An 18666-nucleotide genomic window follows, 5' to 3' on the forward strand; every position below is an offset into this window, starting at 1 on the left:
CTATGTTCTATGATATATATACATTTTAATGTTTTTGATGTTTTTAATGGAACCCTTGCTCTTACTGTAGTTTTAATTTATTATAGTGTGGTGCGCTTTATATATGAAACAAATAGCTCACAGAGAAATATATTGAGGGTGTGCCTCATAATCAGGTGCACAATATAGGCCGGACAATATGGTAGTCTAAAAAAACATTCAAATAAATTATCCTGAAAAACAGAAAATTATACAAAAAAAAAACCGATATCATCCGTAAGGCATTATAAAACACGTCTACGAAACTGGAAAAACTAAGACAAAATTCTAAAAAACAAAATAAATATTAAAATTGTACAAACCCTAAACAATTTATTTAAAAAAGTCAGAAAAACTCATTTCATTTCCTCAAGCGAATGCAATACGCTTCCATAGGATGCTTTTATGGACACTTTGTAAATAAAAGCTTGGTGCTGTGGTTGTTTTTACTAGACAAAGGCCCAAAAGCACTGTGGCAATGCAGACCGGAATGCAGTGGGCAGCAGTTGAGCTCGACAGAGAAAAAGACAGAAGAGGACAGAAAGGACAGGAAGAAACACTTTTCCTGCTCTGGAAGGAAAACAAATGGGACTTATCCTCCCTTTCCCGCCCCGTTGTTTTGCCACATTATGTAGGGCCCCCTCCCTGCTCCAGCGGAGGAGACGGCATCCTACTTACATCAAATAACCTTTCTATATACACCTCCTCATTGACCTTATCACGCAGCATGTCCTGAGAGTGGCGCACAAAGGTCACGTAGCCGTCAGCCACGTCCATGCCGGGTTTCTGCAACACAAAACACACAATAATGGCTGACTCGCTGTCGTCAAAATAATCAGCCGCTTCGAGAAAAAGTCAGAAGGCGGCGAGGCCCGAGGAGGGAAGGAAGCCTGTGACTTACAGGTACGTCCACATACTTTGAGGCAGCTTTCACCTGAAAATACAACCCATCCAAAAAGTTCAAGTCAATGCATGAAGGAAAATTGACCGTTTTGCCAGGCAGCAATTTAATAGTTTTATGCCTCTAAAGGTTACTTTTATGTAATATTTAAAAAAGCCAGAATTATCGTTTTTGTTATTAATTAAAAAAAAAAACATGGTGCATTACTCCAAATATTAAAAGCAGATCATGAATTACGAGGTCTTTTGATTGCTAACCGTTTCTCAGTTCACAACGTCACAATCAATCTGCCAGTGACCCTTCAGAAGAGTTGGAGTGTTTATATTTTCCTACAAAGTTCTTCCGGTGGTGCTGTCTTAAGCACAGAGTATGAGAACATTGAATTTCTCCTCATAAAGATATTCTCCCTACCTTATATACTAACATTAAGTCGAATTTACAATTATAAAATAAAATACTGAAAATCAGGGGCTCAGCTTATATTTCACTTATTTGGTTGTGTATCACCAGTAGCGAATACTAAGCAGTGTGTGGGGTGGAGGCGTGGCTCATACAGAAACAACAAAACCAATGGAGCACAGAATTCACAGAAATATTTGCTGAATTTTTGTCTTTTTTAGCTGTAAAATTATTTTTGCAATACACCATGCCTGGAGAAAAAAAGAAAACGCCTTGGAAAGAACATAGAAATGGAGAGGGAAGTATTGGACGTTTTTAAAGCCCAGAGATAGAATGGATATGGAGTGTCTCGGCTGAATATTCCTTTGCAAATTCTCAGTTTTACATAAGCTAAAATAATATGAATGCTTCACTGCCCCCTACAGGTTGGTGTACAATATTTATTTTATTTATTTTACTATGTGGCCATTTTAAAGCAGTTTTAGGGGGTCGGCTCAATGTAAGTATACAGACTCATTCGAAACTAGATAGTTACATTCCCAGCAACGCACATCTTTTGGGTGTCAGTAATCTGGGGGTAACAGGATTACTTTTCAAATTAAGTAACTAGTAACTGTTGATAATTACTGTTTTCAGTAACACAAATAGAAAGAAAAAAAAATTAGATAAGTGTTCCTATTTCATTGTATTTTTATTTCCTATCGGTAGAAAAGAGGAAAAATAGTCATTTAGTTTTATAAAACAGCATTTCAAGATTCAGAATATTTATTGACAGGTAAATAAGAAAAACAAATCTTAAAATGGGCAAAAACATCACATATTGCAGATAATTTTGCTACTTCAATCTTTGTTAAGATAAGTACAGTGATATATGGCATTTTTAAATTTTTTCAGAACAAAAGTAATTCTTGAACTGAGCAAAAAAAATCCCATCTGCCTTATTTTCAGCAATTTTTGGGAAAAGGAAGAAAAATAATACATACAATGAGCTAAATTCTCTGAAAATTGATTAATTCGTTTTAGTTTATATTTGTTGGTGCAGTAAACAAACATGTTCACGGTGTAGCAAGTAAATAACAAACATTTGGATACAACATATATTTCATACTTTGAGTACAATTCCAGCAATTTAATTGCATTAAAGCTCAAATTCAGAGGACCAAAAGCTTGGGCTCACCGTGAAGGAGAGGAACGAGGAGAAAAGCGTGCCTTCGTCATATCTGGAAATCTTTGCCAACACTCCTTCCAGAATGGCAACAAACTACAAGAATAGAAGACAAATTCAGCGCATTGCTTATTATCAACGCATCACATGCGAGCCTGCACCTTGGCCACCAGGAGTTGAATCATGTCGCGGACGCTTTCTTCAATGAGTTCGTCGATTTGAGAGCTGATCTGTTTCTGCAATGTAAGAAATCAGCAAATCAGCACGAACGCTTTCCCGAGCCTCTCGTATTGCCATGACGTTAGAAAAAAGACTGACTTTGTTTTTCTCTTTGGTCACTTCCTGACCCATCTCCATGGCGCACAATTTGGCGGACTGGTCTTTGGCGTCCACCATCACATTGAACATGGTGCACAATGTCGGTGAAATGCGAAAATCTGTCGACTTGCTGCTTTTGGCCAGTTTGGACTCGAAGGCCATCCTGGTACTGCAGGAATGGAAACAACATTTTTTTTTTTTATGGTAGGAGCTTCAAACTCAGAGGTTCCTTTGCGTGTTAGAAAGGCAAAACAGCGCAGGGCTTTCGCTCGAAAAATAGTGGTCTACTTGGGACTCCAAGAGCCAAAAAGAAATCCGCATGCTTAAGAGCGATATCTCTTCGGGGGCCTGAATGCTCTGCCCTCTGAAATATAATATGCAACCTCAGTGGAAGTGTTTACCTCTAAACTTAAGACACCCTTATATTCTATAGCTTATGACTGATGTCAAACTCATAATATAGTTTTCATATCTTTCCTTGTGGTTGAGGGAGGGAGAAGGATAAGCTCGGATGTTACGCAGTGCATACGTTATATAAGCCATCGTACCGACACCGGTACCTTATGCATGCCATCATCTAAAACATGTGTTGTTCAAGATACAGCCCGTGGGCCGAATTACGTCCATTAATGGGCTTGAGAGAAGCACGAGAGAAAAATGAGCCGCATCGTCAAACAATGACCTGCAGTTTTAAATATGTACACTAGAATCTCCCTAAAGCTAAGTAGCACTTCCAAAGCGGGATTTGCTGACTAGCACTTATCAGACAGAGAACATTTAAGGAAACAACCCGCCTCAATGTTATTTTACTTATAATAGAGGTCCCAGACCCGTTGCTTAGGGCATTACGATTGCACTCACCTGGATTAAACAAATACTCAATAATTACATAGCTCATGAGTGTATTTGAAAACATGAAGTGACGTTTTCAAATTAAGGTAAATATTAAAAAAAAAAATAAAGAGGAAAAAGACCTCTAAATCGTTAAAACAAACATTTAATATAGTACATAAAATTATTCCTACAGCTAATATATATATATAGTACTACTATTGAAAATAAGTTTATATTTTGGTATCTTCCATTGTGTTCCCCACAAAAAACTATAAACTACATTGCGCTTATGGATAACATTAAAATAGATGGCTCCATTTTTCTGCCTTTGCCTTTTTAAATACAATTTATTCTTTAACATATAAAAAATTATGCAATCAAACACTTCTGAAGTAGGCGTAATTTATTTTCCAAACAAAGGATCAATTGTAGTGCTTCAAAGGGGAAATGTTATGTTGCTATTACTTTTAATTTAAGTTTTTATTTCTAAATAAAAACAATTATTTTCAAAACCAATTGAATGAAATGGTCCTTTTATACAAATGGGCAATGAAACATTACTCCACACCAAAAAGGTTGCTGAGCCCTGATCTAGAACCTGCTGCATCAGGACAGGAGGCTTGTCATTGCTTTAAACGGATTTTCAGTAATTACTTGTTTGTATTGATGTTGACTGTGTATTGTCTGTTGAATCCCTTGCACGTCCATTGCAGCTTGGTCATCCTTGAAGAGAGATTACCACATGTGCGGCCTCTTCTCAAGATTTCCTCAATTTCCTCATGCTGAGGTGTTTCGACTTTTTCTTTGCCCTCATTGTCATGATTACTCAGTACACTCACCTGTGCCCGCTCGTTTGGCGCCAGCTGCTGCGGGTTACCTGATGGGTTCCCCGTCCTATTTAAGCTCAGTCCTTTCACTTGCCTGTTATCAGTCCGTCAGCGAACCTGAAGCATTATTGACTCTGACTCTCGTCGGTCCCGTTTTGTCACCCATTTTCCACTCGTCCATTTCTGATTTCCCCGTTTGTCTCCTGGTACGACCCGTTTTTTGACCCAGCCCCGTTTTGATCTCCCGTCCCAGCTAACGACCCGCTTTTTTGACCCTGACCACGTTCTGATCTCCTGTCCCGGCCAACGACCTGTTTTTTCGTCTAACTACGCTACGATTTCCCGCTACGGAAGATCCACTTCCACATTTGGGACATGCTCCGGTCCCGTGAGCGGCTTGCTTCCCGCGTCCAGCGAGCACCGGATCGCTGGCGCTGCCTTTCCTCTCTCTCTCTCTCTATATATATATATATATATATATATTTCAATAAACTTGTGAGTAACGTTACGCATCTGGGTCCTCCTTCTGTTCTGGTTGTGACTCTAATGTAGCTTTCAGATCAAGGGTTGTTGTGATGGTGGTCTGTGCAGCCCTCTGAGACTTGTGATTAAAGCCTATAGAAATAAATGTGACTTCATTTGACACACACCGTTTGACGCAGTTCTCGATCATGTTGCTGGACATGAGCTTGATGCGACTTTCAAGATGTTTGGCGAATTCTTCCTCGGGCCAGTGGAGGTCCCGGATGAAGGTCTGGAGAGCGTCCAGCTTCCAGAACAGGTCTTCGGACGTGCCCGAGCCATTACTGCCATGTGACCACAACACACCAGTGTCAAAAGTTATATCAGTTGTGGGGGGTAAGGTGGGCATGGATTTGGATAGGAAAGGAGCTGGGGGGGATGGAGGTGTTGAGGCATATTTTTGCTCCTTGCCACCTAAGATGTTGTTTCACTATTTGGACATACGCAGACAGATGCAACAAAATTTGTATGGAGGACTGAACCTGCCATAATTTTAGATAAATGTATTCATGGATAAACACCTACAGATATATGCCATTTCATATAAGAACACAAATAAATCACCTATTACCTATATACACAAGGTCTGACAAAAATGTAAACAGAATATGGCATTAAATAGCCAATAAACTTATTTTCTTATTTTATAATATATTTTGGAGTAAGGAAGGCAGAAACTGGGCTGAGATTTGTAAAAAAAAAAAGAAAAAGGTTCTGAAAAGATTTTGTCACGGTTGCCATGGCGCCGAATTGGCCCCACCCATGTGGTGCAAGCTTCGGCCCGTTGACTGATTAGCTTTACGTCTTTTATTATTATTTGTCTAGTTAAGCTCAGTGCTTTCATTCTTCTCATCCTTTGTCAGTCCGACAACGAACCTCTGCCCCGCAAGACGTGGGTTTAATTCTGTCTTGTTTACCTGTTGGTATTTCCTGTCCGGTATTGTTCCAGTTTATTTTGTCCCGTTTAATATCGGTTTCCAGTTTTGTTCCTATCTAGTTTGTCTTGTTTAATTTTGATATCCTGTTTTCATATCAATCCAGTCCGTCCCATTGTTTAAGATCTGTTTCCAGTTTCGTTCCCGTCTAGTTTGTCCTGTTTAATTTCTATATCCTGTTTTGATATCAATCCTGTCTGTTCCGTCCTGTCCAATATCGACCCCATCTGTCCAATATCTGCTCGGGCAATTGGTATCGATCTCGTCGGCATCTGGCTTCCTATCATTCCACGCCAGACTGCTGCCTAACGATTTCAGAACAATTAACGTTTAATTAAGAACATAAGTAGTATCCAGAATTCTTGCTCGAAAAGCAAATCGTAGTTAAAAAAAATCTGTTCGCTAGTTGAAGTTAAAGTGTGTATACACTCTATATAGATATGACATAAATGCATTTTTTTCATATATTAATGCATTTACTTATTTCAGTATCTATTTTGTCGTGTATGTTGTCATTTTGTCATTGAGGGCGAGTTTCCTGAGCTTTTCCCAAGTCGGTTGATCAGTAAAGAAAGGCATTGCAGTTGAACGGTGCACACATCGATTAACCATTAAGTGAAAGTCACGACCCATTCATTTGAATAACATTTTGTATATACAAAAAGAATACTGAAATAAATGATGAAATGCATTAAGAAATGAATACATGGCATTTGTGTCCTTCATTTAGTTATTTCATATTTTTCATTAATAAGTAATGCGCTTTTTTACCCAAACAAGCTCTCCAAGTTTTGGTGGACATTATACATGAAATTTAACCGCATTTTTGCAAAAAAAAAAATTGTTGAAACGGAATTTGAACCCAGATCATAGATGTAAGAGTGCCAAACTCTGACCAATGGTCCACCAGAGATGTATATGCCATATGAAAAGGCATAGGGCTTTATCTCAATATCACACTCTCTATAGTTCGCGGTACCGGAGGCTTAGGTTAATTTCATTGTGGATTTCATATTTTACAATGCTTAGAATATAATAATAGAATTAATTATCATTGTAATATGTGAAACAGACAACAAAATTAACATTTGTCTCTAGTGGTGGGTAAATCCCTTAACCACTATTGTTGAAGGGCACCATTTTCTGTGGTGTGTCTTTGGCAATACAGACTGGAGGGACCCATCCCTGTCCAGGCCAACACCAAGACTAAAAATACTGTGATAATGAGATAAAATCCACTACCATTTTGCATTTGGTGCTCTCATTATCGTCACTCGGGTTTGATTCCTGTTGCATCCAACTGCAAAGTATGAACTGAGAAAAAGTGAAACAAAATGTTATACCAATTTCTAATAAAAAATTAGGGGTAAGTGTTACACATTAGAAAATGCTGTATTTATGTGTTCATTTATTTATATGGCATATAATTGTAGGTATTTATTCAAGAATACCTTTATTTTGACAAATGAGAGGATTGGTCTTCCATACATTATATTGTGCGCGAAGGGTCAGCGTACGGGTGGGGAGGAGCAGGCCCTTTAGGGTAAACAAATCAATCAATAATCAAGCTCTCAGACATGATTATCGATTGTGAAGGTTGGTTTGGACGCATGCAGGGTCAAACTACTGCCGTGACAATACAAAAGGGAACGGCTTCATGAGGGAGGATGCAACTAAAATGGTCGCACCCACTCTCAGTGTCCATGTCCCCCACCCGCCTTCCTTAGAAGAAGGACCAGACACGCCATGCGGATGAGAGGTAAGGCCTAAAATGTCAATCATTACTTTGAGGTCGGGCTGGGCTTCTCTTTCGCTACCTTTTTTTGTTTTTATCATCCACCTGTCATTATTCTCCTTTGTCTTTATGCCCCTCTCTTAGTTAAAGCACTGCGGTATATTATTAAGTACGTAATGCTACTTTTTTGTCCAATTTTCAGCAAGTCGGACGGCCTTAAAATGTTCCTGTCAACTTAAACTCTGTCAATGATGGAAAATTGTCGGTTAATGTAACAGAAACAAGAAAGAAATATAAAATATGTAAATGTGTACTAGTTTTTTTCTTACTTAATCTTCGTTACAAAAGACAGGGTTTAATTTGTGATTGTAAATCCCCTTTCCTCCTACGGAGTCCTTACAAATAATATGAAATGTTGAGTTTGCTTTTGGCTCAGTCCTGTCAAGTTAATTGGTCGGCTTAGGGCTGGGTCGGGCTTCAATACCCGTGGGCCAAGGTCAGGTCGGGCTAAATTTTTCTGCCCCGATCTTACCTCTGATGCGAATTCGGTTGAATCTGTCTGGGACGGACGGTGATAAATGGCGTTTTATTGCCTTGCTGTCCCCGGATCTATTTCAGTCCCTAACCAGACTCAGTCAAGGTCAGAAAAGCAGTAAAAAAAATGTCATTAAACGCCACATGGAGATGTCTGGTGTTGCAAATGATGTCTTTTTTGTTTTGTGAATCATTGAGGAAACACACACCATTGAACATCAGCGTATATACTGCACACAGGGAGGTACAGTATATACATGACATTGTTTCTGAGGGGCAGGGCCAGGGGGCAACTGCATCATCACATATCAAGCTCAACGGCATGCATGTTGGGACAAATGACCTCATCTATTCACAGAGAGTCCTTGGCATGAACATGAACTGTTTGGAAATGATAAACAATAAAATCAGATGGCAGGACTATTTGTTTCAGGACGGAGAAAAGCCGGGTTGCAGCGTGAAAGTACCATAGCTCACTTTATTGATTAGACGCTCAAACTAATAGAGATATGAATTATTTCTTTATGTTTCCACGTTTATGTATAGGTGAACGTCTAAACCAGGGGTTGGCAACCCAAAGTCTTGAAAAAGCCTTATTGGACCCCAAAAAAACAACCTATCTTTGGAGCCCCAAAAAACTAAGCTTTATATAAGCCTTATAAAGAAGGCAACATATTCTGTATATGTATTACTGTACAAATCTATATTCATTGGAAAACGTTATAGGGACAGTGTGTAATATGTAATGCCTCCAAGTGGTACAAAAACCTCAACCTGAACTATCATAGAAATTTTAACTTTGGTTTAAAAAAAATCATAGCTCAAGAAATATTTATTTCTTTTACACAGCAGAATCCCCACTTTAGGTCGACTCCATGTTTGTCCGCCACACTGTGCTTTGTGGCACAGGCCCTCACTCATACCAGTCAACACATTGCCATCTAGTGGTCAAATATTACGCACATTATTAAACATTTTTGAAAGGGAGCAACTAGTAAGCGCAAAATCGGCTCCAGAACCGCTTGTTGCCGACCCCCTAGTCTAAACAGTGTGAAGTTTTTATCAACCCTGCTGGATAATATCCCCCCACGCTACTTCACTAGGAGTCATTTGTGGAGATTTAGTAATTTGCCTCTGTATCTTAGAATTACATTTCTGTACTTAAGAAATGCAGCCAATTTGTATTATAAACACCAATTTCAAGTGGCGTGCAGTCAAAGAAGTGTAAAATATATTACATTATTTAACAGTTGGTTTTTTGAATTTATTTTTTCAAAATTTGTGATTTGTTACTATATTATGAATATTGTTAGTATGTATCGTATTACTGTCCTGAGCATCTGCAGTTGCAGAGTGAGGCATGTAATTATCGTGCCTCGTGAAAGAGGGCGATAGTGTAATGAAGGATTCCGATTTGGCATACACCACAGCCCCAAATAAGAGAACTACTGATTATATTAGAAACCTAACAGCACGTCAAGCCATCCAGTATTTTATTTCTCTTTGCATATTTTTTTTTCATAACGGAGGATTACCTATCTATTGATTTATTTATTTAGGAGGAGCACCGCATAGATTTTATCCATAAGTAAAGGTAAGAAATACATTTTCTTCTATGCTACAGTTGATATATAGCCCTACCACTCGAACGACGAATGAGATGCATATTATTTTTTGTAAATCTGACTGTACCTCACCAAAAATGAACTTCACCGCACATCACTGCCAATTTCAGAACATAATTAATTGACGCAATGAAATCAAGCAAAAACATCCCCAAAATAAACAACCGTTGTTCTGATTCTTGAATGCGTACATCTTCATACCAAGGCGTTCTCCGTTTTTCTCAGTGAAGCTAAAGTGAACCAATTGAATACACACTCAGAGTCATATATAGCAGCCATCCACGACGGGGTTGAAAAGCTAGGCATTTGCGGAAGGTTAACTGACAGTCCTGCTACCGGAACTGGCAGATTTGGTACTTTGGGAATTTGGAGGTTGACATTTGGTAGATTCACATTGGGCAGATTACTTGTTAAACTCCTGCAGAAAAGACAGACAAAAAGAAACAAGAACAAAAAGAACATAACAGTGGTGTGGGAGCAGCAGAAAAGCCATGTGACACTGATCACTCAACAAAAAGATTGGAAAACAGCCCATGTAAACACATGCACGCTGCATGAAAAGACCTGCGACTGGACTCACATAAAAAAAGCAGAACATGTCCTGTTATCCAAAACAAAAATCACTCATTGCTACACTTTAATATTTATGTAATCAAAACACAGGAGTGAACCGTGAAAGCCACAACAAATGATAAACAAGAGCAACGGACTAGAAGTTGTTGATTTTTTTGTCAACATGTCAAAAGCACAAATTATGAAGGTTAGTGTACAAAACAAAGAAAAATAATATTAGGCATCAGCCTGGTTTCAATGTGCAGCAGAGAAATATCTTAGACGCTACCATTAGTCAGAGGTGAGACATTATTTTCAAAGTAAATAATGTTCGCCTCTTTTCTTTATAAAACAAAGTGTACAAAACCCACGTATGGCCTGTTTTTGAAGTTGGAACCAGGCGCTGTTGAACTTTACAGAGCGAAACAGTCCTACGGACGGGCTCCTAAGACAGTCATGCTCCTTACTTTACAGGCTCCCAGGACTCCCGCTCAAAGCCCTTGTGAATTGACTGTGCGATGGAGGACTCCATCAGATCCACATATCTAACCACCAGAGGTGCGTACAGATCTTGAAGGTGCTTGTGGAACTTGCCGTTGCACAGATGATCTGAAGAGAGAATGATAATTAAAACTGTGAGGCTCACGCTGAAAGTATTCACACCACTTCACTTTTTCCACATTGTGTTATATTGCAACATTATTCAAAAAAAGATTTACATATTTTTCCTCAAAAGCTCTACAACCAGGAAATCGTTTAGGGAGATCGTTGCAGATTTATTAAAACAAAACAAACCCACCAAATTCCTGAATTGAAGTATTCACAACCTTTGCCCTCAAATGCATCCCGATTCCCTTAATCATCCTTGAGGTCTTCATTGTTGAATTCAGTGGTTTGGATATGATTTGGAAAAGGGACACATCAATCTTAAGTTTGACAGGTGACTCTGCAAGTATTAAGTCAAAGGAATCGTCTGTAGACCTCCGATAACGAATTATCTCGAAGCCCAAAACTTTTGGGGAGGGGTATTGAAAAATATCTTCTGCTGTAAGGGGCTAATGAGAACATTGGCCTTTATTCATCATAACAGAAGTGCTTCGGAACCACAAGGACTCTTCTGAGAGCTAGCTGGCCATCTACACTGAGCCATCAAAGAAGAAGGTTCCTACTCAGGGAACTAAGAACATGATGGCCACTTGGTCAAAACTACAGCCTTCCTCTGAGGAGAGAGAACCAGCAATCTAAACTGAGCAATCGGGAAAGAAGGTAATTAGCCAGAGAGATGGCTAAGGGGCCGGTCACACAGACATTTGCGGCTGAATCACGGCCAGAAATTTCTGCCTGTGAGGCGGACGCTATTGGACGCTTTGAGATCGCAATGCAGACGAGATACAGCAGTGCTTAACACGCGGTCGGAAATTCGCGCGAGGGTGGCAGCGCGAAAAAGTTCTGCGCTGCTCAATTCTTCAGAGCGCGGGTACACAGCCTTTCACGAGCGTTTCAAGGGGGTTGGGGTTTTTAAGGGTTATTGTTCTATCTTCGTTATTCATTATCCATTATCCGTTATCGGTCAGTTCATAATACGCTACAAAGCCTAGGAGCCGGGACACTTACTCTCAGTCAAAAGGCCAAGCTAAGGTCCTAGCCCTAAAGTCTTGCTGCGATCACGGCCAAAAATTTCTGGCCGTGAAGCGGATGCTGTTGGGCGCTGTTGGACGTTCAGAGACCGCCATATAGACGAGATACAGCAGTGCTTTACTCGCGGTCGGAAATTCACATGTGGTTGGCCGCGCGCAAAACTTTTGAGCTGCTCAAAAGTTTGAGCACGTGTTAAACCGCGTGCCGCACACGTGGTCAACACGAGGTAATGACGCGGAAATGACGCGGAACGACTTGCTCTGGCCGCGGCCAGGGCGTGGTTACACATGGGTAGGACGGGAAATTTCAGCGGGTATTCGTGGGTGGAGCATGGTAATAGCATGTTCTGCGCCTGTATCGCGGTGTTATTACGTGAAATTAGCGTGTTACGCGTGTGACAGTCAAACGCCTTTCTCCGCGTATATACAGCGCGATTTGCCGAGCACACGTCAGTTGTGCTCGAGACGTCAAGGGGGTGAACATGGATCCCCGTCAGCGCAGTGACCTCGTCTTAATCCATTTTTATTTCTTCACATTTCTTTTCAAGATAATAAAATAAAAATGATGCCATAGCTTGAAATCTTGATCTTCACGGGACTGTGTCTTGAGCGGTTATGATTTCTACAGCCTGGTGTTATCCGAGAAATGCATCCCTGCCGAGATTTGCATCCCCTCGCTACTACAACCACTTTTACCTCATTTTATCTCACTTTTAGGGAATGTAATGGCGAACATATAACCAAAACCACTTCGTCTTGCATTTGTTGGGAATGTAATACAACTTAAACCATTCCGTCTTTGTTTTTGTTGTGAACGTAATTGAACGGTAAATCCTACCCCCCTCGCGTGAACGCGCATTCTGCTGCGCTTCCAACGAAAGCGATCGTATTCTATATAAAACGCTTATTAAAACTATAAAGCGAGCTAATTATAACAATTGGGAGATCCTAGTCTATATAACGCGTTTATTTAAACAATAAAGTGCGATCGTATTCTACAAAATGCATTTGTTAACACGGATGAAAAAGTCACCAACGTCAATGCACGCTTACAACAAAAGCGATCGCAGCAGAATGCGCGTTCACGCGAGGGGGTGGGGGGGTGAGTGTGTTGCGTAGGAGTCGGATTTGGGCACAACACCGGCTCGGGAGCTTTTATTCCCGTGGTCCACACGAGAAAATGACGCAGAAATGACGCGATGAGGAAGCGGAACAGTCGCCGGCGTCTGTTTTGCGGGCATACCACCGATGAACAGCGGTTTGGCCAATTTTGCGCATTTTCCATCGCGGGCAACCACGGGCAAAAAAAAACGCAAAATTTTAGCCGTGATTCAGCCGCAAACGGCTGTGTGACCGGCCCCTAAGAATCCAACGCTTACTCAGTAAAAACCCCAGTGTTCCTCTAAGGAGAGAGGAGAAACGACTGTCTGAACTGAGCATTTGGGGACAAGGGCCTTTGTCAGGGAGGTGAATAAGAACCTGATGGTCACTTCTCTGAAGGAAAGAGAAGAACCGCTAATCCAAACTGCATGTTAAGGAGAAAAGGGCCTTCGTCAGGGAAGTGAATAAGAACCTGAAGGTTACCCAGTCAAAACTCTAGCGATCATCTGAGGAAAGGGGAGATCCTGCAAGCTAAACTGAGCAATCCAGTGAGAGGGGTTTTAGGGAGGCGGCTAGGACCCAATGATGACTCGTTCAAAATTCCAGCACTCTTGATCTCTGATTGGGGTAACAATTAATATTTCAGCAGAAAAATGACCCTAAACACACAGCCAGGAAATCAAAGAAGTGGCGACAGAACAACTCATGAGTTGGACCAGCCAGAGCCCTGACTCAAATTTGATTGAAGGCTGTTCTTCCCATCCAACTTGATGGGGCTTGAGAAGTGCCACAAAGAGGAATCGACAAAACTCCCCAAAGATTGGTGTCACAATTTTGTGAAATCATATTGAAAACTAACAACACACACGTCAACCTGCCTTTTTCAACAATGCACCTTTTATTGGTGTGTTACTGCCGTGTTGCTGCTGCAATACTGCTTTGTTACAGACACAGTTTGGAAGGAAAATTTAAGTATGTTGAAACTTTTCTTTGGTACCTTCTTGTGGGCATCTGCGCCTTGTAGTCACGTTTCCTTTACAAATGTACTGGTTGTTTCTTATACTCAGCTGCACCCTAAAGACCTTAAATTAAGAATATATCTACACAATAGCAATTAAAAAAACTTACAGTCTGTCCGGAGGAAATCGTTGAGAAGCTGGAAGAGCGGGAAACTGTCCCAGCTCTCGGGTGACTGGATCTCCAGGGCGGCGTCCATGTCAATGGCGTAAAGGGCCAGGAAGTTTTCTGCGTGCTCCACCATGAGGTCAGTCCACCAAGCAAATGCCTGAATAGAAAGCCAGAAGAAATGGGAAGCAGGTGAAACGGGACACGAGGAGGGAGTAGAATCGGGAACGCCGCTAAGAAAGGAGAATTGCTGGATCCTATTTGACACGTCCAAAGATAGGCGTTTATTTTCTTTGCATTTGACCACAATTAGGATGTAGATTAGTAGCCCTGTTTTGTAGCCTTTGTAAGTTCAAAAGACACCAAAAAACCTCTATAATTAACAGTTAATACATGATTTGTTTTTATTCACCTATGTGTTTGCTAAAAAAAATCACGAGAAGTTTACATCTTAACTTCTGCTACCAAAGAGTTATAGGACAAATTATTACGAACCGTTTAAAGGTTAACATTAAAACAATAGATGCAAGTGATTTGAAGAATTTGCACACATTTACACTTTACATTAATATAAAAATGTCTAATATGAAAAACACTGTTCATTTGCTAAACCACTGTAAACCAAACAAAAGAACATTTGTGAAAATGTGCATTGTGAAATGCATTACTGTCCTGTAACTGCACTGCAAAATTACATCAGGTTCAAGACAAAAAAATGAAAATTGGGTACCAGAAAAACGAGTTTAAAATAATTTCAATCAATTTAAAAATCTATAAATAAACTACACAAAAACGAAAGATGTTGTATCAGAATAATATGCATACTTCATACATATATTGTTTTGTGTTTTGACAAAAAAAAACAAGTTTAAAATCAATGTAATGATTATTTCTTTAGATAAACACGATCCAAAAGTTTAGAAAAAAACACAACAAATTACAAAGAATAATTCAAAGTAATAATAACACTGATGCATGCGTGGTTTGCAGTTAGCTGAGCAGGATATCATGTTACCACTTTAACAAATAAATATGACTCGATTTGGCGCTTTTCCTCATGCAGATATGCGATTTCCCACATGCTTTGCTGCCAAGCTAAGATATGCTGAGCTGCATCAGCTCACTTATTTCATGCATCCGTTGTCTTTCACGCCTCTCTGATAAGCAAAGTTGGAACTTCCATTCTGGCCTCTTAAGATCCCTTGGAATTTTTCCAATACAGGCCATGATGTCACATCAATCCATTGAGGTTGTCAGTCCTACTTACCTGTCCACTTACCCGCCGCTGAGGGCTAAGACAGGTGCTAACAGTGGGAACAATCGGCAAACAAAGCTTGTCTCCTCCACATTTGAGGAAAATAGGCAGGAGGGACAGAAAATGGGAGTAAGGCATTCTAACCAAGCCCCACTTCACCTTTTTCATGACAGTTTAGAAATGAAATGCAGCCCTCAAGGTAGCAGCCGCTCTAAAATGCTCCGTCTAAGCCAAGGTTCCCCAAGCATTGTGCCATGGACCGCTACCGGGCTATGGTTTGTTTGCTAACGGGCTGCAAAGACATAAAGTTATTTTTTCCATTGTTTTACTGACACAGCTACATTCAGACTGGACGAGTTTGAGGTGGTTTGCTTAAATTCAAATCAGTTTAGTTGCCTGTTGCGTGATTCCATCCTCATGTTGGAAAACAGCCTCTGCCTGAGGAATATACAGCAAGGGATAACTCAAACCATATTTCTGTGTGTACGGGCAATCAGCGTGGATAATGGTCATGTTAGACTAGGCCTCTCAGATACCAAATAGAAGAGTTGAGCTGATGCGTTAGGATCCTGTGACTTGTCCTTGCACACATTATCCAGTTTAAAACCAGTTCAGATCATTGGGTCCCACATTTGGACATTGATGAGACAAAGTCGCCCTTCGCTGCCCTCGCCCTATGTGTGGGTTGGCGGCCAAGACATTGTAAGACTAGGGACTGTTTTAGATAAGACAGACTTCTTTCACATCATGCTAAATAAGGGTACACAGATGTGTATTCAATCTTTACTGGCATCCAGTAAATAGTTAAACAAGATTATGCATTCTCCTGGTTTTTATTTCTAGTACAGTATGCATTTTAGATGAAAGAATCAAGCTGAGGTTCAGGCTGAACGTTACAGTCAACTGCACCCCACTATGTCAAGTTACAAAGATAGTAAACAAACTTCTGGTAAAAAGGTTTGAGGATGGCCCCCTTTGTTGAGAATACGATATAGAGACCACATAACACCAACATACCTTCACCAGGTTTGGTTCATCTGGTGAGTTTGTATTTTTAATTTCTTAGCACGTGATTTACTTGATGCACTTGCAATGCACGTTATCATAGCCACCAGAGTGTGTTGTTGTATGGGGCTTCCGGTCTTCCGGTTTCCTTCCACATTCCAAAAACATGGCTTGGATGGGTTCCATATGATTAAACAGTGGATGTATGCTCATTATAATTAATGAGGTTATGATTACTAATGTAACAATTCTTATGATTAGTATCTTTATGAAAAAGCACAAACATGTTTAATGCCAACCACAGGCTCAGCAGTGGACATACTGTCAGACATCAAACCGGTCCGTGGAACACAAAATGTTGGGGACCCCTGGTCTATGCAAAGAGTCCGAAGGGGACATGCAAATGTCTCATTCAGTGTTATTACATACCTCTTTTCCCTGCATGTACAGACATCGATCACAACGAGAACACAGGAAAATGTCAAAAAAAAAACATTTTACTTTTGAGGCTTTTTTGCCAAAACTTAAGACAGGGAAGGGGAATGATGGAAAAGGAGGAGCTTAGTGGGGAGAAATGCCAGGACACATTTATCGTCAGATGGAGGAGGGACGCATTCGGAATTGGAGGTTCATTCTGTTTCAGCATGCTGTTGGGGAGAGCAAAGAAAGCTCCTTATGGCCCAATGAACATGCGATATGGTCACAGTCATGTTGCGCAAGCTCCTTTTATTGGTTCGATCGCCGGGGCCAAGCCTTCGCCTCCATTGCAAAGAGGGCGCATCTTGCCATAGTGGCACGCATGCCATTCAAAAGGGGAAGGGCGGTGGGTTGGGAGTGTGCGTGAGAGGGATTGAGGTGGGGTAAAATAAAAACATAAAAATAAATATTCCAAATACTGTACCGATTGATCTGCAGAGCTTGTGACTGCCGCCTGTCAAGCATATTCAGAGAGATACAATAAATCTGCTAGATCGGGATATGGCTGGAGATCTCCATGTGTTTTCCTATTGAAGGGTGTGGCAGAGAAGCAACCTTCTTTGGAGGAATGCTAAGAGTTTGCATTGTCAGAAAATGAGCAAATGACTTTCTCCTAAGTTAAGGAAAATGAAATACAAGCACACGTGCTGGAAATAATTAGCGGTACTACATAAAGTAAAAACAACCCAAATAGACTCCAAAAATTATAATTGACATTAACAAGCCGTCTTCACCAATCTAAATTCTGTTTTCAAAATTCTAATCCTTTGTGTGGTATTAACTCAACCCCAAAATGGATTTCATGTCATCCATGTTAAGGCAAAGTTCTGTTCATTAATTCACTGCAGCCCTTATGCTACTTGCTGTCGATAGAAAACTACATCACAGTTGCTCGCAAGACTCACATACAGACCAATAGTGGCTCATCTTTAAATAACAAGTGTGAATAAACATATATGCTTATTTTTTCTGGGAACAACAAAACTTATTTGAAGTACTTTGGAACATTTTTCCTTTCAAGTTCTAAATGTATCAGTATATTTTACATGAGCAATGAATCAAGAGTCTACTACGACTGTAGCTCACAGTATAATTAATTTTTTAAATAAATAGTTTTTCCCCCCAACCAAAAAGTATTAAATAATACACTCTGCCCCTTTAAACAAAATAAAGCATGTGCATGATCAAAACAGAATATTTGTTTTATACTTAAATAATAATGAATATAAAATCATAGCTGTAAAAATAAATAAGTAAGATTGTCGATGGAAAAAAATGTGTCTTTTTTCCATCTCAAATACTGTCCTGTTTGCCATAAATTCGTAACTACAAGCCACTACTTTTTAGATACATTTTTAATACTGCTGCTTTAAATGCAGCGCAGCATTTTTTTTTCAATGGCAGCACCAAGGAAAACTGCGAGCTGCTCTTTTCCACAACGCTCTAAAATCAAAACTATTAATACACTCCCTCTAACACGTGTCCACCTCGCCTCAACGTTCCTCACTTACAATGCTTGTTAAATTTGAGTCGAGAAAAATATAATGTACCAAATTTTCATTAAAAAACTAGAGGGGCTTGTTATACAGTAGATATGTTCCATGTTTTTGCCAACATTATTCATATAATTCGTAACAGGAGCAAAACGGGAGGTTTTTCAGTATTGAATATTTACCACTATATTTCAACTGTTTCACCCAC

General features: G+C 40.0%; 1 protein-coding gene across 9 annotated transcripts in view; it reads right to left on the reverse strand.

Annotated features, from left to right (window-relative positions):
- The window catches only part of cadpsb (Ca2+-dependent activator protein for secretion b), a 156156-nt gene that overhangs the window by 17599 nt on the left and 119891 nt on the right, over positions 1-18666 (reverse strand). For 4 of the 9 annotated variants that reach the window (XM_088338157.1, XM_088338159.1, XM_088338155.1 and 1 more), the window contains 10 exons: positions 17390-17419; positions 14232-14388; positions 10833-10974; positions 10070-10231; positions 5113-5268; positions 2802-2970; positions 2645-2719; positions 2496-2579; positions 920-952; positions 697-804 (listed from right to left, as the gene is read on the reverse strand). In XM_088338157.1, coding sequence (XP_088194283.1) covers positions 697-804; positions 920-952; positions 2496-2579; positions 2645-2719; positions 2802-2970; positions 5113-5268; positions 10070-10231; positions 10833-10974; positions 14232-14388; positions 17390-17419 — 1116 coding nt within the window. The remainder of the gene's footprint in view (positions 1-696; positions 805-919; positions 953-2495; positions 2580-2644; positions 2720-2801; positions 2971-5112; positions 5269-10069; positions 10232-10832; positions 10975-14231; positions 14389-17389; positions 17420-18666) is intronic. The other 5 variants (XM_088338158.1, XM_088338156.1, XM_088338160.1 and 2 more) reach the window with 2 other exon arrangements.

The sequence above is a fragment of the Urocampus carinirostris genome, chromosome 6 (assembly GCF_059441175.1).
Source record: "Urocampus carinirostris isolate Australia breed hairy pipefish chromosome 6, RoL_Ucar_1.0, whole genome shotgun sequence".
NCBI lineage: Eukaryota > Metazoa > Chordata > Actinopteri > Syngnathiformes > Syngnathidae > Urocampus > Urocampus carinirostris.